This window comes from Hyperolius riggenbachi, chromosome 8 (genome assembly GCF_040937935.1).
Source record: "Hyperolius riggenbachi isolate aHypRig1 chromosome 8, aHypRig1.pri, whole genome shotgun sequence".
NCBI classification, from domain to species: domain Eukaryota; kingdom Metazoa; phylum Chordata; class Amphibia; order Anura; family Hyperoliidae; genus Hyperolius; species Hyperolius riggenbachi.
In genome coordinates this window covers 96,136,252-96,161,492 of record NC_090653.1, presented here as the reverse complement: position 1 = coordinate 96,161,492, position 25,241 = coordinate 96,136,252, and the positions used below count along the sequence as shown (strand labels likewise).

The 25,241-nt window shown below is 42.1% G+C and overlaps 1 protein-coding gene across 1 annotated transcript in view; it reads left to right on the top strand.

The window, feature by feature from the left end:
- The window catches only part of LOC137528271 (interleukin-13 receptor subunit alpha-2-like), an 85,790-nt gene extending 61,859 nt beyond the window's left edge, over positions 1-23,931 (top strand). The window contains exons 6-10 of the mRNA XM_068249563.1: positions 2,805-2,989; positions 5,525-5,670; positions 8,165-8,312; positions 17,050-17,158; positions 23,786-23,931. Of these exons, the coding sequence (XP_068105664.1) occupies positions 2,805-2,989; positions 5,525-5,670; positions 8,165-8,312; positions 17,050-17,158; positions 23,786-23,834 (637 nt within the window). The 3' untranslated portion in view covers positions 23,835-23,931. The remainder of the gene's footprint in view (positions 1-2,804; positions 2,990-5,524; positions 5,671-8,164; positions 8,313-17,049; positions 17,159-23,785) is intronic.
- Positions 23,932-25,241: the final 1,310 nt, after the last annotated feature.

Below are 25,241 nucleotides of genomic sequence, written 5' to 3'. Positions count from 1 at the left end.
TTTCATAGTCTTATAAAATTAATATTTTTAATACAACCTGATATGTACATGATGAAATGCTGACATCTGCCGGGTGAAAGTATTATATTTATTTCTTCATCAGAAAGACAAATATATAGAACATGATTTTATATTAAGTTTTAATATGCAATTATATCTTATATGATTAATTGTTTTAAGAATAATTATAAGTTTATATTTACATGAGTATATTAGAAGACCTGTATGTTTTAAAAAGCTTTACATTTCTGAAGACTCTTTACAGTGTTACAGTGTCAACCTGACCAATCTTATGTCTGGGAAAGTACAGATACATTCCAAACTAATTAGCAGAAGGACACATTATCAGAAATGTCATAAATGACATTGTTTAATGTGAGAAAGTCCCAATGTCTGAGTCAAATAAGTCAACCAGCAGACAAGATGGCTAGTGATGTCCATTTTTAATTAACTGCGTCAGAAATGACCTAATCAGAATTTGTAAACACTCCAAATGACGTTAATTCTAACAAGATAAGGTAATTAAGGAGTTTATAAACAAAAATGTTATGGTTATTTTAAATGTCAACTATTTACAGTATTCAAAACAAAGATGGCGAGCTACGCACAAAAGTTTTAGCCAATCAGAACCTGGGATTTAAGGAAATTCCGGATTAGGCAGCCATATTGCATCCAATCACTATAAAAGTAGGAGCTGAAAGCTCATAGTTTGCACAAGCCTACCAATCTCCTGAGAAGACACACGAGGCAGAAGCTACCTTCCCACACGTGGTTCTAGATGCTGAAGAGATGGCAGAGAAGGAGTAATATGCTTAATATTCTGGTGATTTACTTTATTAATTTTTCAGCATTAAGTTCTGTTAAGATATTAGCAAGAAGTTTTTTAGAAGCTATTTTTTATGCTATTTCTTTTAGAAGATTACTGCAAGTTTTACACAGCTACTATATACACAGCTATTAATACAAATGAGACTACTTTTGATGATTGCTTGGCTATAAAGCCTTGATGAGATGGAATACTGTTAGAAAGAAGCACTTCTGGGAACTGTTCATATTTTGTATATATGCTGTATGATAAGCAAATACATTTTTTATGTAAAATCATATACTGAGTGCTCTGATTCACTTCAAGGTATACCGTCAATCTATAGATACTGTTATAGAGGGTTCAGACCCCACTAAGCTAGATTTATATGATAGCAACGCTTTAAAGGCTGGTACTTTACTGAGTTAGCAATCAAGAAAAAGGCAAGAACCGCTCAGGTTTTTGACAGTATTGATCAGGTTCAGCACAAGAAAATAGACTAACAGATACATATTTATATTTTAAAATTGCTGTGTTCCTGAAAATGTTGTAATCAAGTCAGAAGCATTGGCAAGTCATCTCTCATTTGATTTACACTAAAGATCAGGATACAATCACAGCAATGTTTTTGGCAATCTATGGCCTTTGTCTAGCATGACTAAAGGCAATCATTACTTGAAATGTTTGACAAAGTGCAGGAATTGCCTGTAATGTTGCTGCGAATCTATCCTCACCTGGGATCTAAAAAAAACCACACACACACTCACACTCACACTCACTCACACACACACAGACACACACACACACACACACCACATGTCAGGTATAGCAGTATTACCTTAGCAGCGGAAAGCAGTGTGCCCGCCGCTTCCACATCTGACGTCACCGCGGCGCCTGCCGCGTCCTCCCAGACATCTCGCGCAGCCTCTGGCAGGACAGGTCTTTCAGTAGCTCATCAGCTTAGGTCGGCACGCTCGCACGCAGAGCGGCAGGACCTTTATGGGCTTAAGAGACGGATCAACTGATCTGCTGGTCAGCTGACATCAGGCTGCAGGTTCTCGCTGCTGATTGGTCAGGCTGTTCTGGGCATGTGGATTGGAATTGCCTGTCTGTATTTAAGCTCGGGGGTTTGTCAGTAGCTCATTGTCTGTTGTTGCTGAAACTTCGCAGTGAAAGCTCTCTGACCTTAGTCAGATCCGTGTGTGCTTGAACCAGCAGGACCCCGGAGATTCGCACTAGCTTAGGAATATATTATTACTGTTATTAATTATTACTGTGTTTGACCTTTTGCCTTTACCTCCGGCTCCGACTACTCTCTGCCTTACGATTCTGTACCTCTGCCAATCTGATCTGTTGCCGACTTCTGCCTGAATACTCACTCCGATTTTGTCTTACGATTCTGTACCTCTGACTACCGATCTGTTACTGACATTGCCTGTACGACCACTCTCTTATTAGTGATAGCCCCTGTCACTAAGGGCTATTACTTTCTGGTGTTCCTGAACATTACTGTGCACCCAATCACGTGTGATCACACTTTGAATAAAATACTGACTATTGTGCTGATCAAGAGAGCAAGTACTGATCATCAGATACATCACTGATCAACACACACACACACACACACACACACACACACACACACTCGCGTCTCTGAGTGCTTCCTGAAAGCGGGTGGCTTTATACTGCGCCTACGCTAGTGCCCATGTGCAGTACGGAGCTGCCCACCTTTGGAAGCACTTAGGGACAGGAGTGCTGCCGAAGCCTCCCAAGGATCCATGAAGGAGTATTTGACCAGTTGGTTGATTACCTGAAATGGAGGGGCAGCTCTGGATTGAAGCCACAAAGAGATGATCCTTTCCTTCTATAGGTGAGTATCTGTCTTTAAAAAAAAAGTTTTGCTTCAGTATCACTTTAATGTGTAAAAAATCGAATATGTTTGATAAGTCCGTTTGCTTGTCATGGAATTAATGGATTTATGCTGTATACTTTTTCTAAGGCAAGAAGGAATGTCTAAGAAAAAGACCTGTGGAAATTACTTAAAAACAGGTGTTGTAAGCACTGGATGTCTGTTTGGAAAGGAGGAATTTGAGCTGTTTTCTGACTTATTTATTTGTGTCACTGGAATGCCTGGGATGGACCTTATCAGATCTTCATACTTCAGCTTTCAACTTCAAAATGTTGGTAAGATGTCAGAATATTATCCATCAAACTGACTATCGGGTTTTTCTTTAGATCATTTTCATTCTCCAAATACTTTTTTGGAACATCTGCCTCCTTCCATTCTCATGAAATTGCCCACCACCTCAGTTTTGGCAGCCTGGGCTGTGGAGTCGGTACAAAAATCATCCGAGTCCTCAGTTTATAAAACCTCCAACTCCAGATACCCAAAATTGCTCTGACTCTGACTCCTCAACCCCCAAATCCTCATTCTAATACTTACCAGGGCTGTGGAGTTAGTACAAAATCATCTGACTCCTCAGTTTATGAAACTACCGACTTCGACTCCAGGCACCCAAAATTGCTCCTCCTCGACTCCACAGCCCTGGTTGCAACTCTGTTAATTTTATACAGGGATCACTTAGTTTCAGCCGTACATTCTGGCTCTGCACCTCCTCTTGTTTTGACGTCTCTTCTGAGAAATTGCATCTCTATGACTCAAGACACAGGTCAAAGTTGGCATAAAGACTGATCATAAAATATATACAGTATATTTTTCTTTTTTTAATTTTTCCTTGTTTAGATATGAATCATCTGTTAATGACATAGTCCAGACCTGCAATTGACGCTAATCTCTAAATTATTTTGTCATAGGTTTTCCAGTTTGCAGAGATTATTAAGCCTAGATATCTAAACTGCAATCTTATAATATGCCTATTACAACAGTTGAGAGAGATATGCAATGATAATTTTGGCACACCCTTTTGTCCTTTTTTAAAAAAAAAATAAGTATAATCTGCCAGTTCTAATTACAATTACACACCTGCAACAAGCCTTCACAGGTTTTCACTGTGAACTCAGAACACCTTGGGCTTGACTCCATAACCAGTGCTAACTCAGGCTTTGCACGTGCTAAGCTGTTGCTGTTTGCGTGCTATTTTAGTGCGTGTGCAGCGCTACGCTCCGTTCGCGTGATAAGCCGTGACTTCGCGTGCTAAGTCTCCTTAGCACGTGAAGTCATTGCTTATCAATTTCCTTAGCACGCAAAGTGGCTGATTTTGCACGCGAGGCGCTGCGCACAAAACTTTACACAGGCAGCGCAAAATTTTATGCACGTAAACTCTTACGCACATATTAGCACGTGAAGAGCCAGTTTGCACGTGCTAAGTGGCTTTTCACTGGCGTGCTAACACTTAGCATGCTTTTGTGAATTAAGCCCCTTATCTTTACACTCATTCCGGGCTAGTGACTCTGAACTAATTCACAATCAGGGATGCAACATCATGGTTTAAGGTTAACTATGGCTGCTTTTACAAACTACTTTAAATAATGCATTTCTTTCAAATTATTCCCTATGTCTTAAGGATTCTGCTGCTATGCTATCATAACTTACCCTCTACATACCTGTCAAGCCTTAATAATGTGATGAAGTATTAATTTGAAATGTGTTTTATATAAAACCTATTTGGGTCCTTTCATTTCCTTTAGTTTAATGGTATGATCCTGAATGCTAGTATTTTCCACTCAGCACTCTCATTCACTGTGACACTTCAAGATGTTCTTCTTCAGTAGTAGTTCCTCCCATGTGCTCTTTTCTTCACCTATCATTTTTTTTACTCTGGGGGAAGGTTATTGCTAGGAACAGCACATGTTAGGCATAGTGCAGGGGAGAAGTGGGAGCCACACAGGGAAAGAAGGGAGATGAGGGCTAGGTAAGGAGGTGAAAGATAGGCAATGGAGTGAGCTAAGACCAGGCATGAGAAAGGGGAAAGGCTAGGTTAAAGCACAGGAGAGGGGAGAGGTTAGGGTTGATTGAGGTAGGTGATTTATGGTTCAGCACAGGAGATAGTAGATAGTGAGACTTGCACCATCACTGTCCCATGTCCTGCTGATGTTCACAGTGCCCTCTCTTTCATTTGCTCTGATATGCAGAGTTTGCAGTTAGAAGTGAGTTACTCCTTCTCTGAAAAGCTGCAACTGAATGTGCTGTGATCTTGCTTTAGTGCTTTAATCACTGTATCTCATTAGGGACAGTAGTGCTTGGAAAAATGGTGCTCAACAGGAAAAGGGACAGGTGTTAGGTGTGCTCTTCAGCGGAGACTGAGACGAGTTGGACACTGGAAATCAATACAGAAGTGGAGGGTGTGCACATCTACCATGATGGGGAGGGATTGTGAAGCTCAGTAGAAACAGGGAAGATAGGTTGGGTCTGCATATCAGCTGGCACAGGTGGGGGGAACAGAGATTGGTGGGGACACTGGGGCACAGTAGATAAAGGATAGGGGGGTGCGGGCACTTAGATGGGACAGAGACAGCTAGAAGGTCAGCTGCACACTGGGGGGCAGAGACAAATCGGAAACTGGCATTCTGTGACAACAAGGACAGTTGGGGAACTGGAACTCCGCATGGACAGAAATACTCATCTATATGGATCTGTTTTGAATTAACCAAGAAACTACATTAAAATTTGATAATAACATTGGATTTTTAGTTGTAATTTTTTATAACTACTACTCTTGAAAGTTGACTGAGAAAACACATTTCTCATTAATGTAACAGGTAAGCCTGGTATCCCAGAAGGTGTAAATATTAGTAAGACTGAAGCTGATGAATTGATTCTGGACTGGAGACCACCAAATGGCAAAATCCCTTCACACTGCCTAAAATACGAGATACAGTATAAGGATGAAACCGACAGTTTGACGGTTTGTATTTGATCACGGTTTCTTTCTTGCACATTTCTTACAGTGGACCTATATTGTAGTTGGGAAACGTAAAACTCTCATTTGCTTAAGCAACCAACTAAAAGAACCCAAACTGCCCATACAATTGCCCTCAATAAGGCCCACAAACACCAAAGTTAACTGCTTAGTTCTGTGCCACTTTCATAATGGAGTCAGTAATATTATATTTGTCTTTAGGGCTCGGGCTAGCATCTACTGCCTGGTGACATGTGCCAGTTTTCCTACCTTTTTATACAAAATATAAATGTTACAAATGACTTCAGTCTACTGCAATGGGGGGGGGGGGGGGGGGGGGTTTACTTGATAGTGCCAAAAGTAACGAACCATGTGCCAGCTTCTGTCACACATTTGGTTATAAACATTGCCAGCTGATGATTTTGAGATACTCAATTCTGATTACCCTGAAGAGGAAAGCTAGTGAGGGCAGTTAGAAAAATGTCTTCATCAATTTTGTTTACTACAAAGTAAGTTTCACCTTGCCACGTACGTCACCAAACACTATGAACGGTTTACTGTTTGACCACTATCCTACATGGATTGCAGTCTTGCAGACCACTGTTTGCAGCAGCTGTACGTGTGTTGAAACAGTGCCTGTTGACTTGGCTTCATCCCAAAATGCTGTCTAGTTGTGATGCTAAGCAGAACAACTGGAGTTTCTCAATTCTGTTCTGATGATATTTCAATAGATATGAGGCAACATGATGCTTATCAAAAGCCTTTGTTCCAGAAGATTGCATTTTCTGCCTGGCAGGATTTTTCATTCTGACAAGGAAAAGTATTTCTTGCAGCAGACAGTCAACCAAAATGGTCAATATTTGCTATGCCACCCGCTCAAAGGCCCATATGCAATTAACTTTTTCACCTGAGTTTTCTCCTAGGAGATAATCTTTTCATCTTCGATTTATAACAACTTTTTAGCACTTTGCAATGGAAAAAGTACCAAAAAGTAGTGGAGGTGTAGCTGAGTAATGTCATTGTCTATGACAAAGCGTTATTGGCTGTGACGCTCGGCTACAGTGGTCAGTGGTAGGTTTAGTCATAGGTTGGTTAACATTAGGGGGTAGGGTTAGAGGTTAATGTTAGGTATAGTTATAGGAGTCTCTTTTTTGTGTCATTTTTTGCATTCTCTGATTTGCTTGGCTTGGAAGTAGTGGACCAATCAGAGAATGCAGGATTTTACTGTGGTAATCAGAGTTGAAATTTCAGTCCAATCACAATACTCGGCAATACTCAGTAGTATCCGAGTCTTGTGATTGGTCTAAATTTACCGGGTAATCTGATTTCTGTGATCACATTTTGCAATCTCTGATTGGTCTAATGGTTCTCAGTTCAGTGATTGGGCTACTATTACAGAGTGCCGGTGATGCGAAATTTCTGTGAAAATGCCAATTTCCAATTGGAAATGCCGATTTGCCATCAGAAATATGGAAATTTAAATTCTGGAGAATGTGAATAAGCACCCCTTATAGTGTTAGGCATAGTTATAGGTGGGTTAGTGTGAGGGGATAGAGTTAGAGACTAGTGCAAACCACAGTTATTGGAGAGTCAGTGTTGGGAATAGGTTAGGGGAGGTTAGATTTAATAGTGTTAGCGGCACGCAAATTACTGATGCTGTTGTTAACAATAATAAATATAATGACAATCCTGGCACCTACAATGACACACCCCTCTTTTAAATGTATGCCCCAATACACCGTTCCTTCTTAAAGTTATTAATATGAATGTTTTCCCATCCCATATGTACATGCTTATGCGTTTGCTAGCAGAAAGAGTGTGAAATGAAACTTGGAAAACTGCACATAAAAAAAAAAGAAGATAAGGGCCAAAGTTTCACAATGAAACACCAATCGTTTGGATACAGCAGCACCCAAAGAGCAGATTTTCAGAAGCGAATGCGCAAGTAAGCGATAGCAGACAACAATATAGTTGTATGTAAGCCCATCCAGTCAGGCAGCGCTATTACTGGCAAGGAAAGCTATAAGACATAAAAAGAGACATAGCGCACCATCATGGTAGAGTATAAAAACCAACCCCTATGAAGTTTGAAATGTACGATTGTTGAGATCCGGCTCCAGGGTAGGCATGGTGGCCACTAGCGCACAACAACTGTAGAATATATTCTGGTGATCAGTCTATAAGCTCCATGCTCCTTCAACGCACATACAACAGGTCAAAAGGTCACAACATGTTACAAGGGACGCCCCCTTCATCAGGTAGTAAGGTTGAGGAGTAAGAGTAAGGTAGAGGACATAAATAGAGCAAAATGCCATAGCAACTCATTAAAAAGAAATGTTAGAGGTTGAGGAATGAGGATTGGAGTTTGATTAGTTTTGAGATAATGGGAATGCTTATTGTGTTTCCCACTGCATTACTAAATAAACCTGGATTCCATTTTATGTTTATGTACCTCTGTCATTGTAAAGCCTTTCATAATCACATCTATCCTTATCACTAGACAATTACGGATCTGAGAAAGACAAGTTATGTCATTACCGTATTTGAGCCTTATCAAAGACTCTGTGTTTGTGTCCGAACTAAAACAAGCAAATACTGTGCAGATGATGGGTATTGGAGTGACTGGAGCCTTGAAAAGTGTTTGGAAGGTAATATAAGAAAAACACGTACTGTTGTTAGTTATGCAAGATGATTTGAGCCACAGCGACTGAATTAATACAACAAACATAGTCAGAGGCGTTGCTAGGAACCTAAGAGATCCGGGGCACTTTTGGGCACTCCAGCTGAAAAATGCACCAGAATGTGGATGTGGTCCAAATTTACATTAACTTAAGGGGAACCTAAACTGAGAAGGATATGGATTTTTCCTCTTAAAATAATACCAGTTGCCGGACTCTCCTGCTGATCCTGTGCCTCTAATACTTTTAGCCACAGCCACCCAACACGCATGCAGGTCAGGTGCTCTGACTGAAGTCAGACTGGATTAGCTGCATGCTTTTTCAGGTCTGTGATTCAGCCACTACTTTGGTCAATGAGATCAGCAGGACTGCCAAGCAACTGGTAATGTTTATAAGGAAACATCCATATCCCTCTCAGTTAAGGTTCCCTTTAACAGCGGTCTAAGTAGGCCTGCCCAGCAAAATTTTGGATGAAGCAACCCTCTCCCCCCCAAAAAATGCAGCACATCACATAAATAGGCATTGTTACTTAACCTCTTGAGGACCACAGACTTAACCCCCCCCCCCTAGTGACCAGGTGAGATTTCTGTTGGTGCGGTCTGATCTGCCTTGTTTATTTATTTTTTAATAAATATATAATCTTTAAAATTTTCCTATTTTTTTTTTTTTTAACATTCATTATTATTGTTTGTTGGAAAAGCTTGGATGAGTTCAGGGGCAAACCCAAGATTTTCAAGGAGGGGGATTCCGGAAAGGTCTCCCTCAGCCACACACAATACAGTTTAATAATATGGTAGGACATCATGCTGGGTACACATAGAGATGAGCGTAATGACGTAATTACGATTTCGCGAAATTTCGCGTAATTAGTGTAATTACGATTATGCAATTATACAAGGAAAAAGGGGGGCAAACCAAATGTCCCTAGACAAAAGAACGGGTGTTGGAACATTTCTGTAAAATTAAGGGAGGTAAAACAATAGGAGGTATATATGATCATTACAGAGAATGTCACAGCAATGACTTGACAGGCACTCTGGTTAAGGGCATATATAGGTTAAAGGTGTCCACTAGGAGGGGAGATTTTGATGAACTATTATACTGCAAGGAAGCATCTTGGATTTTTAAATTAAAGACTGTGGCACCACTTGGTCTAAATGCAGAACTGGATTTAACCCCATTTCTGCGGATCCGACGGTATGATTGAGCGGTTGGGCTATGTGTGAACCCGCAATGAAAGATGGGTGCCATGTAAAATAGGTGCCCTAAAAAAACAAATAATTAAAAGTAACAAAGAACAGTGGGGGGGTTTGTGTCCATTGTTGTTCTCCCGTTGTGATCTATCCAGAACACAGTCTATAGTAGATGGATCGTGGACTTATGAACTACATGGATCTCCCCCCAATGCAATTTGCCCTATAATGGATGGATTGTGGATTCATGAACTGTGCGGATCTGTTAATAGCTGCATCACTTTATTGCAAGAGGTGGAGGCCTATTTGATCAAGTGCCTGCCGTTTATATGTCGTTTACAGAGCGTTTACGTGTCCTTCCTTCTTCTGTGATATGAACTAGCAACGCCTCTGTTGGCCTCTTTAAGAACTGGCACGCCTGTCCTGTGTAAATACCGATTTAAGATTGACACATTTCTGTGTGGCTGTTAGCCTATCCAGCCGCCCGTAGATCATGAGGTTATGATGAGAGTGCGGAGAGAGGGCGGGCCTTCAGACTGTTCTTAATCACATGGCCGTATGCTGAAGTCACACCCTGATGAAGCGTCACACATGACGCGAAACGTCGGTGGGCGGAGCCACACAGCTTGAACTTCCAGCCACACTTTCGCGCTAATGAGTACTTGGCGTCTCGTGCCCGGTTGATCCTCCCGCCGATGGTCTCGCTGCAAGGAGACAGCTGACTGTATTGCACCCAGTTTGGGGTAACTTGATCGCTGTGGGGAGTAGATGATAAGGACGGCTCTGCACTTGTCCAAGCGGTCTGATGAGCAGTGAGAGCAGTGAGAGAAACCGTATCCTGTGTACCGGAAATGCTAAAGAAATGCCAAAGAAACGCCAGCATCTGTGATTGGTGAGACCCATCCTTTATTTCCCCTATGTGGATATGTGAACTGTCATCACTCCTAGGGTATATGCCGTGTTGACCCCGACTATATGGAGACGGTGGGGTGATTATGCCATTCCATTAACTGTGGCTATTGCCTGGAGTTCCCACTGGAGTGTGGAATATTCAAGGGGGGCCCCCATCAAATATCATATCACAGGGCACCAGTATGCTAGCGCGGGATGTTTGGAGTATGCATGTGTGAGATATTCTCTATATATATGCTATACTGAACTGGAATATGTATTGTCTATTGCTGGTTTGATGGCTATACTAGCTTTTGCATATGCAATTTTAATTATTGAATCACGAGTGTTCTTTTTATATGTGTATATTATTAAAGATTCACCATGTCCCCTTTCCCTAAACTAATAAAATTTTGATACTTGGCACATTAAGGTGGCTGATAACCCGTAAATTTGCATGATATGTTGGTAATTACGATTATGGCCATAAGTACATAATCGTAATGAAGAAGGATTTCGCGAAATTTCGCGTAAGCGTAATTTTTTGCGTAATTTTCGCATTACAGTGGGTATTACGAAATTAATGCGTATGGCCATGCTCCCAAGCGGAAAAGTTGACGCATGGATCAATGTTAGGTAGCCGCCGACTTTAAGGGTTAATAGCAAAGCCCCCTTAAATGCTAAGAGCCTCAAATTTGGAGAATATATTAAGGAAATCAGGAGGAATAAGAGGAAATTTTTTTTTTTCAAAAAGACCTTATAGTTTTTGAGAAAATCGATTTTTAAGTTTCAAGGGCAAAAATGTCTTTTAAATGCGGAAAATGTCAGTTTTTTTTTTGCACAGGTAACAATAGTGTATTATTTTCATAGATTCCCCCAAGTGGGAAGAGTTTTACTTACTTCGTTCTGAGTGTGGGAAATATAAAAAAAAAACGACATGGGGTCCCCCCTCCCAGACCTCTTTAACCCCTTGTCCCCCATGCAGGCTGGGATAGCCAGAATGTGGAGCACTGGCCGCGTGGGGCTCTGCACCCTGACTATACCAGCCCGCATGGTCCATGGATTGGGGGGTCTCGGAAGGGGAGGGGCAGCCAAGCTTTCCCCTCCCCCTCCGAGCCCTTGTCCAATCCAAGGACAAGGGGCTCTTCTCCACCTCCGATGGGCGGTGGAGGTGGAGGCCGCGATTTCCTGGGGGGTTCATGGTGGAATCTGGGAGTCCCCTTTAAAAAGCTATATAGCTCAGAGCTCTGTCGGGTCCGTGCAGCACGGACGCGTATGCGGCGGCTGAGCGGCGAGTGGCGTCGGGTGCGGCGTAGTTACAATGTAACAAAGTTGTTACATTGTAATAACTTTGTTACATTGTAACTGATAGAACATTTCCGAGGATATTGCGAGGGATCATTTATTTAAAGGGACAGGTAAGTATTATTGGTTAATTAAGAATATTAAAGGACTTTTTTCGTGGTTATGTTTTTTGTTCAATTAAAATACTTTTTCTAAGTGTTTGTGTGTTTATTTACTTTTAACTCTTAAAGGAAATGGGTAAGGGGTACAAGTACCTCTATACTCATTTCTCCTGGGATGGGGGGTGGGCATCTGGGGGACCCCTTTTTAAAGGGGACTCCCAGATTCCACCATGAACCCGCCCCCCAGGAAATCGCGGCCTCCACCTCCACCGCCCATCGGAGGTGGAGAAGAGCCCCTTGTCCTTGGATTGGACAAGGGCTCGGAGGGGGAGGGGAAAGCTTGGCTGCCCCTCCCCTTCCGAGACCCCCCAATCCATGGACCATGCGGGCTGGTATAGTCAGGGTGCGGAGCCCCACGCGGCCGGTGCTCCGCATTCTGGCTATCCCAGCCTGCATGGGGGACAAGGGGTTAAAGGGGTCTGGGAGGGGGGACCCCACGTCGTTTTTTTTTTATATTTCCCACACTCAGAACGAAGTAAGTAAAACTCTTCCCACTTAAGGGAATCTATGAAAATAATACACTATTGTTACCTGTGCAAAAAAACCTGACATTTTCCGCATTTAAAAGACATTTTTGCCCTTGAAACTTAAAAATCGATTTTCTCAAAAACTATAAGGTCTTTTTGAAATTTTTTTTTTTGTGTCCCTAAACTTTAAGCAGGCTTTGCTATTAACCGTTAAAGTCGGCGGGTTTTTAAATGTATACATTTTTACTTTGAAACTTTAACATCGATTTTCTCAAAAACTATAAGGTCTTTTTGAAAAATTTTTTTTTCCAATTATTCCTCCTGATCTCCTTAATATATTCTCCAAATTTGAGGCTCTTAGCATTTAAGGGGGCTTTGCTATTAACCCTTAAAGTCGGCGGCTTTTTTATATTATACAGAGCGTTACGGTTTAACGCGAAATTACGGTAGCGTTTAATGCGAAATTACGGCATGAACGAAACGCGAAATTACGCGTTGAAAATTACGCTTACGGTATTTTCAATTACGATTTTAATGGCAATTACGCTACCGTAATTTCGCATCGTAATCGCAAATTTCGCATGCGTAATTATAGTAATGCGAAATTACGAAAATTTCGGCTCAACTCTAGGTACACATAATGCAATTTCCCATCCACCTGACAGGATCTGACCATTATTTCCTAAATGTCTGATCTGCTCCCGATCGACATCGGAATCGATTCGGAGCAGTTTGGATACAGATAATAATGAGGACAGCCGACATTGCTAATGAAGGAGAAAGTGAAGCATTCACACAGCAGGGCACAGGGCTGTGATCATACCTGACTCTGTTAAAGGAAACTAGAGCTAAAGAAAGCTAAAAGTTTTATACATACCTGGGGCTTCCACCAGCCTCATAAGCTCTGATCGCTCCATGTATGTATAAAACTTTAACTTTCATCAACTTTGGTACACTTTAAGTTCCCCAGAGCTGCTCCATGCTCTGTACACACGCTGCTGCTCCATCCAAAGTCAACTGTAGCAGGGAAAGGGGGCAAGGCAGCCAAAGTGCAGGCAGCAGCATGGAGCTTGGAGTTGCAAGATACCTACAGATATTCTGGTGTCTCAACCTGTGCCTGTCCCCAGACATTGCACCAGCCCTGGTCTGAGGGGAGATTCTGGGCAGCTGTTATCCCCCGTACATTTGCCTATGGAGTTTTTTTTAGCAAACTTTAACACTTTTCCATTTTATCTTCCTTCTCTGTATTTATGATATATTTTGACATGTACTTTAGTCTACTATATTTTATATGTTGTTTGCTCATATAGACAAAAGTAATGTCTTGCAAGGTATTGGTTATCTATGCAAAATAACTGTTGTGCAATGGGAAAGTACAAAGTTGATTTTCCAGGAAAAATCATTGCTAGGAACCCAATCTTCGTGAACAGATGTAGAAAAGCATGCTTTTTTTTTTTTGCCAGTAGCAGTTAAGAATATTTACAGTAAAGCGTATGCACATTTTCCTAAACTCTTTTACACCTTTCCAGCCCTCCACTTGGATAATGTAAAAAAGTGCATATAAGGGAAAATATCTCATAGTAACTCTGAAGTTAACCTGAACAATATAAACATATGATGAAAAAAACAGAAGTTTTAGTGAAACCGGACTTTACTCCAAGTTACTTGCTGGAATTCACATTTTCATTTTTTTATTGCAAGGAATAAAGCAAGTAAGGAAACTAGTAGAGAGAAGGCTCTAGGTACTGGTGATGAGCCGAAATTTTCTCTTTTCATAATTACAAGACTACATTTTTTTCAATTACAACACAAAATTGTAATTCCTAATTATCAAAAAATTCTTAATTCATGATTTCCTAATTTTGTAATTTTTTTTGTCGTAATTTCACATGAAATCGTAATTTCATGTTTAATATCATGTCACTTGTAATTTCATGTAAAACAAGAAAATTACACCAAATTATGAAATTACGGGCAACACGATACCGTAATTTCATGTTTTACATGAAAATTCCTCCAGAAAAACACTTGTAGTTCTGAAGATTTTTTTCATGAAAACAATCGTAATTACAAAAATCCACATATGGTAAGAATTTTACGTAATTTTTCATGAGTACGATTTTTCCATTACGATTGTAATTATGAAAATAACGCAACATTTAACTAAACCGTAATTAGCAAATTACGATCATCACTACTGGATACCAACAGCTATTCCGCCTAGCAGGTCAAATCCTTTCACCCACGGATGTCGCAGAATAACGATATGGAGCAAGTACCAGGAAGGCTCTATGACAGGGCTGCCCAATCTTTTTCACCCCGGTGACCACTTTCCAGTCCAAACATTTCTCTGAGGACCGGGTAGGGGTGGGGGTGGGCCAGCAAATTGGAAAGGGAATGAGCCAATAGCACGGATGCATGGAAAACCATCGGGCCTCAAAACAACCTCACACAGGCACAGATATTATTATTTAGTATTTATATAGCGCCGACATCTTCCACAGCGCTGTACAGAGTATATAGTCTTGTTACTAACTGTCCCTCAGAGGAGCTCACAATCTAGTCCCTACCATAGTCATAGGCCTATGTATGTATTGTGTAGTAGTATATGTATCGTGGTCTATTGCCAATTTTAGGGGAAGCCAATTCACTTATCTGTATGTTTTTGGGATGTGGGAGGAAACCGGAGTACCCGGAGGAAACCCACGTAGACACAGGGAAAACATACAAACTTCTTGCAGATGTTGACCTGGCTGGCATTCGAACCGGGGACCCGGATTATGCCACTGTGCTGCCCTATTAGGTATTCGGTAGCTCCCTTCCCAGTTTACGTAGCGAAATGTGCCCCCACTGTTATGTAGCCCCCCATCCCAGGTTAGGTGTCCAGTGTTATGTAGCCCCCGCCTAGGTTAAGTAGTTAGATGTGTCCCCAATGTCATGTAACCCCCCCCCCCCCCCCGATTAGATATCTAGATGTATCCCCAGTGTTATGTAGTCCCCGCCCAGGTTAGATATCTAGATGTGCTCCCAGTGTTATGCAGCCCACCTTCCTAGTTAGGTAGCTAGATGTGTCCCCAGTGTTTAATAGCCCCCCTCCCACGTTAGGTAGCTAGATGTGCCCCCAGTCAGCCTTGCCAACATGGTTCTGGCATCTTCTATTTTCTTTCAGTAGTAGAGCAGCATGCAGCAGAGTGTCAGTAGGTGCTCTCTCATTATAGCCATAGCTCCATACTTGTACTGCTCCCAAAGTGGGGCCGTACAGATGATGAGGGAGAACAGCTGGCGCTGTAATAAGAGAACAGCGCCACCTACTGACACTCTGCTGCATGTTGCTCTGCTAAAAAAAATAAAAATAGAAGAGTCCAGACCCGCGGACCGGCACAAAACAGCCCATGGACCGGCTCTATGGTATCCAGGGCCTTCCCTCTACTTAGTTATGTATCAAACCTGATATAAGGTTCCTCACTTCAGGTCCCTTTAACTTTAACCACCTCATGCCGGGGGCTGAAGGGAACAAATGTGTGCACATGTGCACTTGGGCTTATGTGAATGTCCTATTTGCACTAAAGGTGCACAAATAGAATGTTAAAGGGGAACTGAAGAGAGAGGTATATGGAGGCTGCCATGTTTATTTCCTTTTAAGCAATACCAGTTGCCTGGCAGCCCTGCTGATCCTCTGCCTCTAATACTATTAGCCATAGCCCCTGAACAAGCATGTAGCAGATCAGGTGTTTCAGAATTTAAAGTCCGATCTGATAAGACTAGCTGCATGCTTGTTTCTGGTGTTATTCAGATACTACTGCAGAGAAATAGACCAGCAGGGCTGCCAGGCAACTGGTATTGATTAAAAGGAAATAAATATGGCAGCCTCCATATACCTCTTACTTCAGTTTCCCTTTAATAAACATTCATATTGCAGGAAGTGGCTAATACACTAGAGCTTTATCTCTGAAGTTGAGGAAGTCGGACTTCAGTTGCAGTTTTCCTGACACCTAATTAGAGGTCATAAAACTGTGGCTGTGCAAACATTCTTGACAGAAGAAAAGGGATTAAAGTGGACCTGAACTCAGAACTTCCTCTCTGCTCTAAAAGATAAACAGAATAATAACCTTTAAAGAAAAACATTTCTTTGTTACGGCTGATACAGATCCTGCAATAAATCTGCAGTGTGTCTACCTCGTGCTTTCATGGAAGCAGACATAGGGTTAACATCCTGTGTTTACAAATTAGCTGCTCTGCCAAGGCAGCCAGCTGACACAGCTGAGAGATCAAATTACAGTTGTTAATAGTCACAGATGAGGGGAAATTAGACAAGCTAAAGTCTCTAAATGTATACAGGGTACATTTCTCTGTGTTTTCCTTCTGTTCTGTGCTAGAGTTCAGGTCCACTTTAAAAGGTCAGATGGTCATCATTTCTCTGTATGGGATCTGAATGAACAGCAGAAACATAAGCACAATGTTAAATATAGCTCAAAGTTCAAACCTAGATTTTCAACCGTTAAAACCAGAAAAAGAACGTTGGATCCCAGTAAAAGTCTTAATTAGGGGTATTAGTTATACAGACACAATTGTTTACCTCAAAAGTTTATGTTCTCTTCAGGTTTGCTTTAAGTACAGATTAGGTAATATGATGTGTGTACTGATGATTACATACTAACTGATTACACTATTTTGTTCCGTTTACTTATAGAGATGAATACAGTACCTGATATGAACTGGATCTACTGCATTGTGGCTGCAATAGTACTCCTGTCATGTTTGTTTGTGGTCGCTGTGCTTTATGTGGTTGGAAAGAAAAAGTAAGTGTCAACAAATAATCAGTAATGCATTGAGAAAGACTTGAAATCAGTTTGCTAGTGGATGCAAACTTTCAGGCCGCGTTTGCCAGTCGCAAAGATTTTTCCATAATGCGCAACTTGACCTTTTAATCATGGTCAGTTGGGCTGGCCAATAAGAATAGAGGTCACGTTTCCTTATGTTTTCACCTATGCACATGGGGTTTGCACACAATTCCTAAACGTGTGTTTGTGTTTGCAAATTGGCCTACATGTATTGATCACTCACCTGATGAAACACACAGCCTAGAAAGGAAAACCTTTACAATCAAAGTAGTAGGGAGGAAACAAGAGGAAAGGCAATGCATCACCTGTACACCCAGAGATGTCGTATCAGGAAGTCAGTTAAGTGATGCATAGTGGTTAAAGATTGGGGGGGAACTTGAGAAGTCTGCCGGGGTCTCCCTCTGCTTCACCGGCTTGCTTCACCGGCTTGCTTCACCAGCTTACATGTCAAAGCTTGCTTCACCGGTTCCTTTGCTCTTTATACGAGTGATGTATGATCTTGTTCCATACTCTGTCCAATGTGCCAATTACGATTATGCTACATTTTGCGTTTTTAAGGGAAGATACCTGTAGTAAGGAAGTGATTAAGCATACATAGAAGGTATACATTTCACCCAGAGTAATTTGCAATAAATAACCTTTTTTTCTATGTTCCTGTAACTTACAGTAGGCTGTAAAAATGTGATATGTCAGGTTTTGGACTAGTCCATCTCCTCATGGGGGATTCTCAGTATTCCCTTTATTCTTTACAAAAAGCCTCTACATAAAAATGGAAGCCACCTTCCTACTCATAAGCAAACTATTTTGGCAACTGCTGTTTGGTAAGTCCTTCTGAAAAAAGGAATTCATTTTTTATTTTTATGATAGTGGACCTTTATAGAAATGCATATATATACTGTACAAGCATACTTTTCCTTTCTTTTTTAAAAAATATAAAAGGCCCAGCGTTGCCCTGGTATCTGATTAGCTATGGCTCTACCCTCTTTTCTGAATTTGAACCCCAGTCACCCAATGACCAACTGTACCAGGTTTGAGGCTTGTGCCATTAACAGTGCAAGAATAGCAGCAATTAAATATTCCCCTTGACAATCAATAAGTGAATTTTGATTGGCTTTTGTAGGCTCCACCCACTTTTATGAATATTAATACCAATCACCCAGTGACTAACTGTGCAACGTTTGAGAACCCTGCCATAAACAGTGTAAGAATGGCTGCAGTTTACATTTTCCCAGTGAAATTTGTATTTGTCTCTGCCCACTGATGACCCGGCGTTGCCCGGGTATGTATTTTTCTAACCCTAACACACAATTACTCAATAATGCAATGCAAAGAGCTTTGCAGTCTTTGGCATCAATAATTTGCATTGAAATGAAACAAATCTGATTGGCTGTTTGTGTGTCCACCCCCTTTTCTAAATTTGAACCTCAGTCACCCAATGACCAACTGTACCAGGCTTGAGGCTTATGTTATTAACAGTGCAAGAATGGCAGTTGTTAAATATTCCCTTTAAAAAAAATAAATACGTGAATTTTGATTGGCTCCACCCACTTTTCTGAATATTATTCCCAGTCACCCAGTGATCAACTGTGCAAAGTTTTAGAACCATACCATTAACAGTGTAAGGGCTGGTTCAGACGGACGTTTGGAGGCGTTGCGTTTGCTGGCGTCGCGTTCAGCAGCGTTCGTGTGCGTTTGGATGCGGTCGCGTTTTTTCTTCCCCTAGGGGGACATTAGCCGTCGCGGTTAACCTCCCCTGGAAGCTACATGTAGCTTCCAGGGGCTCCTTGAACGCCAGGGAAAATCGGGACCCAAACGCCGCGTTTGTGTAAACGCGCTTGAAAGCTTGGTACAAACGCTCCCATTCACTTGAATGGGAGCGTTTAACACCAAGCCCTGAACGCTGGCTGTAAACGCTCTGCAAGCGTCCGTCTGAACCAGCCCTAAGAATGGCTGCAGTTTACATTTTCCCAGTAAATTTTTTATTTGTCTCTGCCCACTTTTTGGTTATGGAGATAAAAAGTATCCTATATGTCATTCTAGGTAATGTACTATGCGTGTGCCAAATTTCATTAAAATCCGTTCAGCCATTGTTGCATGATTGAGTAACAAACGTAAACTTTTTCATTGAAATGAAACAAATCTGATTGGCTGTTTGTGGCCCCACGCCTTTTTTTGAATTTGAACCTCAGTCACCCAATGACCAACTGTACCAGGTTTGAAGCTTGTGCCATTAACAGTGCAAGAATAGCAGGAATTAAATATTCCCGTTGAAAATCAATAGGTGAATTTTGATTGGCTTTTGTAGGCTTCCCTCAATTTTCTGAATATTAATCCCAGTCACACAGTTTCCAACTGTGCAACGTTTGAGAACCCTGCCATTAACAGTGTAAGAATGGCTGCAGTTTACATTTTCCCAGTGAAATTTGTATTTCTCTCCACGCACTTTTTGGTTATGGGGATAAAACATATCCTATATGTTATTTCAGGTAATGTACTAAGTGTGTGCCAAATTTAATTGAAATCCGTTCAGCCATTGTTGGGTGATTGAGTAACAAGCATCCAAACTTTCACATTTATAATATTAGTGAGCTATATCATATATATACTTGAGTATAGGCCGGCCCCCCAACATTTACCTAAAAAACACGAAGTAATTATCTACCCTAATATAAGCCGAGAGCAGGAAATGCAGCACCTACTATTTTTCATTCCTCCGCCAGACCTATAATAAGTGTACTAGCACTGACTACTAGGCAAAGGAAAAAGCAGAATAGTTCAAGAATAGCACCAAATGGCCACAATAAAGAAGGTGAACAGAAAGAGAACACCCTTTTGGGAATCAGGAAAAAAGGGCACCTAGGGCTACTGTGTCAGAGTAGGGTTAGAGTTAGTTGTAGTCAAATATTGGAAATATTTACTGTTTTACTATAGTTACTACGATTGTACATTTATTTTCGTTTTCATTGTTATAGACAATATTTTCAGATTTTATTACATGAAGAAATGATAAAATACGGTTATAGACGATATAAAATGTTGTCTATACCCCGCGCCCTTTTTTTCCCCAGGCACCCTTATTTGATGTATGCCCCTTTTGACTCTTCAATACTGCAACCTCATTTTCTGTGGCAATCAATGTAAGAAATGTCACTCAAAGCAGCTGACTCCTGCTGTCACCAGAAAAACTTTACCTCCTGCTATCAGCACCTCATAGTAAATCCCTTCTAAAGTTCAGCCTTCCTTAGTTCCTTTCCTAATTGTTCCCCTTGTTTGTCCTGGATGTTCTTGTTCATGAAGAGTCTAATTTTGAATGTCACATTCAGATTTTGCCATGTCCATGCCATATGGCAGCAGTCAGGTCAGGGGCATAATTAGACATCACTGGGCTCCCCTGCGAAACTTTGGATGGGGCCCCCCCGCAAAACTTTGGAATTCCCCCCCATGAAGCTTTGTATGGGGCCCCCACCCTCTCGCTTTCTGCACAGGAAAACTGAGGACCAATGTGTTTTCCCCATGCAGATAAAAACACTTAGACTTAAAGGGAACCTAAACTGAGAAGGATATGGATTTTTCCTTTTAACATAATACCTGTATCCTGACTCTCCTGCTGATCCTGTGTTGCCAATACTTTCAGCCACAGCCCCTGAACAAGCATGCAGATTAGGTGCTCTGACTGAAGTCAGACTGGATTAGCTGCATGCTTGTTTCAGGTGTGTGATTCAGCCCTACTTCAGCCAAAGGGATCAGGACTGCCAGGCAACTGGTATTGATTAAAAGGAAACATCCATATCCCTCTCAGTTTAGGTTCCCTTTAAAGGAAACGTCAGGCAATCTATGCTACCCCCAGATCTACTTACACGGGGCTTCCTCCAGCCCCTTGCAGCTGACAAGTCCGTTGTTGCAGCTCTGCTCCCAGTACATAAGATATAATATTCCCTGTAACTTTGGAAAAACATTCAGAATGTCACTGATTGATACTCTTATTACGGGATCTTGGACTCAGTGAGACAACAAGCTCTCAATGAAGCAACAACAGTAAAGGTGGCCATACACTGGTCGATTTGCCATCAGATTCGACCAACAGATAGATCCCTCTCTGATCGAATCTGATCAGAGAGGGATCGTATGGCTACCTTTACAGCAAACAGATTGTGAACCGATTTCAGCCTGAAACCGTTCACAATCTGTTGTGGTGGTGCTGCTGCCCCCACCCTCCCGCATACATTACCTGCTCCGCCGGCGCGACTCCAGTCCCCCGGTCACCGCTGCTCTGTCTGCGCTCTGGTCTCCAGGTCCGGCATGCCTCACTTCTTCTAGCCCGGCAGGAAGTACTGTTTAAACTTCCTGCCGGGCTAGAAGAAGTGAGGCATGCCGGACCTGGAGACCAGAGCGCAGACAGAGCAGCGGTGACCGGGAGACTGGAGTCGTGCCGGCGGAGCAGGTAATGTATGCGGGCTCTATTGCGTCGGTCGTCGGGCACTCAAACGCCGCTAGCGATGCGCTCTTTACCCGCGGGCGAACGACGGTTATTTTCCGCACGGCGCGATCGACGGGATCGGACGAAATGGATCGAAATTCGGCGTGTAGCGTGAACGATTGGCAGCAGATTCGATCCCAGTGATCGAATCTGCTGTCGAAACGGGCGCAAATCGGGCCAGTGTATGGCCAGCTTTAGACATCAAACTCCACTCTGCTGTGTTGTAAAAGTAATTAGAGGCCATAAGGTCATTAGCCTGTGTGATAAGAATCTACGATTCCTTTCAGAGTGAATAAGGGAAAGTCCATAAGTTTTTTTTAAAAATGTGACTCTGTTCTTTGTTAGGTTGTACATGCAGTCAGTCATCAGATCTTTGCAGCAGCGAGAGATAGATGTTTTTTTACGAACCCTAGGGAGCAGGGACAGTGTACAAATTCCAGAGTGTGTATGAGTCCTTATCTGTGTGGTGGACACATGCAGTAAGTATAACAATGGTGAGAGCTTTTCCCCCCACCGGCCCCCTGTGGCTTCTGGGTCCCCCTGCGGAGGCATCCCTTGCAGGGTCTATTGTGACGCCCCTGGCAGCAGTCCTTCCATATCTCTTCATGATTTGTCCATGATTTGTCTTTCTTTTATTTGGTTCCTGTTTCCTTTTTATCTTACCTCTGCTCATTCATATGAAAGCACCCTCCCACTCCCAGTGTCCTCCCTCCTGGAGTGTTATATGCCTAAGGGCCAGTGCACACCAAAAAGCGCTACTGTAATCGCAAATGCTCAGCGCTTTTTGAAGTGATTTTTCTAGGCAATTCTAGGCATGTGTCTAGCGATTTTCCAATCATGTCTAGCGGCATCCCATTGAAATACATTAGCCAAGCGCTTTTCAAAGCGAAAACGTTTTTAAAAATGCTCAAAACCGCTCTTGATGGGGTGTACACCAAGAGCAGTTCTGAACGCTTTGAAAAGCGCTTGGCTAATGTATTTCAATGGGTGCACACCAGAGCTATTCGTTTTTTTCCCCAAACACAAACTCGGATCCTGCAGCATTTTTGCTGATTTCTGAGGCAATTTCTGATTTCAGCCTCAATGCTAAGTATAGGAAAGTGGAAAATCGCTGTGAAAAGCGCTACATCAGAGCGATTTTACAAGAGTTTTTTTTACAGAAGCTGTTCAGTTACAGCTCTACTGTAAAAAAAAATAAAAAACGCTACGCCGAAACGCTCCAAAAATCGCTAGGCATGATTCGACAATCGCTAGGCACATGCCTAGAAAAATCACTTCAAAAAGCACTGAGCATTTGCGATTACGCTAGAGCTTTTTGGTGTGCACTGGCCCTAAGGCAGAGTTTCCCCCTATACCAGTTTCTCACATGTGCACCCCCCCATAGTCGCTAGAGCAGTATAAGTAAATTATTGTTTTCCTCAGTGATGTCAGTGCCTCCCTCCCACTGGAGTGGTATATGCCTATGACAGAGTTTCTCCCACAGCAGTGCCTCACCCCATTAGAGCAGTATTTTTTCCCCCCTCAAATGTGTCCCCAGCAATTGCAGAGCTTTTGCACAGTAAAGACTTAATTTAGAGATTCCCGAGGACAGGATTCATCAGCTCCTCTATTACTGTCTGAGGTGCCAATAGAGGGCGTCATAGAAATGAGTCTGCAATAGAGGCACTGTAGATGAATCCTGTCGGTGCGGATCGGTAAGTGAACACTTTGCTGTACAAAGGCTCCGCAATTGCTGAGAGGACACACAAGGAGGAAAACAATCATTTGCATATACTGCTCTAGTGAAAGGCACACATGCTGTGGGTGGAGTCACTGGTGTGGGGGAAACTGTCATAAGCACATACCACTCCTGCATGGAGCAGAGCAGGGATTTAATATAAGGCATCACCACTGCATATGATGGGGATGGGGACATGGACATCGCCGCTCACCTCTGATTGAATGAGTCCAACTTTTTGGCCATCTTTTTGGGCCCAAGAACTCTGCTTATACTCGAGTAGATATGGTATATATTTGAACTCGTTCATAACTAAATGTGTTCATTATTCTTAGCTTATGTCTAAAATTGAAATGTACTGCTAACATTAACCTCTTTCTTGATATTTCAGACACTGGTCAGAGAAGATACGACACAAGGCTAAAGAACTAGTCTACTAACATCACCATTTAGGCTGCTAAACTGTGTAAATATATCTCTTGGGTCCTTTCAAGCAGAAGCAAGCAGATAACAAAACAATTACAACATTTCATAATACACTGGATTTTTCAAATTTTTTAAAAATTTTCTTAAGCTAGATGACTTTGTGAAAATGGTAACTTTTGTGGGGTCCCAGGATTTTTTTCTCTAAGTGTGCTACCAAAACTATTTAAAATGAACGTGCAGCGACATATGACATGATGTGACATGATGAGATAAACATATTCACATATGATACTAGCCGTATTAAGAAATTATCTGAAGTCCCTTTCTGTTTTCCAGCACAGGAAGAGTTAAAAAACTTGAGTTATCTATGCAAAAGAGCTTCTCTGAGCTAGTTGACAGCTTGGTTGAAGTGAAGCGCTTAACCACTTGAGGACCACAGTGGTAAACCCCCCTAAGGACCAGGCTATTTTTATCAAAATTGGCCACTGCAGCTTTAAGGCCAAGCTGCAGGGCCGCACAACACAGCACACAAGTGCTTCCCCCCCCCCCCCTTTTCTCCCCACTAACAGAGCTCTCTTACAGCCGATCGCTCTCTTCTGCCCCAGGGGGACAGCCGTGTCACACGGCTGTCCCCAGCAACATTGTATTTTGTGTAAAGAAGGTGGCTTTGCCATCTAACAGTCTCTCACCGCTCTGAGACTGGAGGTGGGGTGGAGCTCCGCCCCGCTTCACCCCAGAGCAGGAGATGCGCGCGCAGCCTACGTGCGATCTCCTGCAAACCGCAGCCCCAGGACTTGACGCCAATTGGCATTAGGTGGTCCTGGGGCTGCTGCCGTGGTCACCCCCATGGGCGTGACCTGGTCGTTATGTAGTTAAACAGCCAAGAAACAGAGAGATACAGCTTGAGATAAGGTTTTACTACAGGAAAGTTAGTTCATTAGTTCTGCATGTTTTACAGCTGAAAAGACATTGGGCTTAATTCACTAAAACGCCAGTGAAAAGCCCCTCAGCACATGCAAAATGCCTTTGCGCGCGTTAACATGCGTGCAAAGTTTAGCAGTGTGTGGTGCGCGCAAAACATCAGATGGTGGACAGTGCGAAGTTTTGCGCGCATTAAATAGCACACGATCAGTAACAGCTTTGCCCATACAAACTACTTAGCACCCTAGTTTGCACGTGTTAGCATGCTTTAGTGAATCAAGCCCAAAGTGTGGATTCTAAACTGCAACAGTGACAGTCTGATGCAATGTATAAATAAAGCTATCTCACTAAAAAATACAACTCTTTCCTACTAATGTTCCATGTTTTTATCCATACCACAAATGCAATTCATTATCTCATAAGTTTATTTTCGCTTCAGGTTCACTTTAAATTCATAAGCATATAAGTCTTTGAGGATACCTACTTTTTTTAATAGGTCG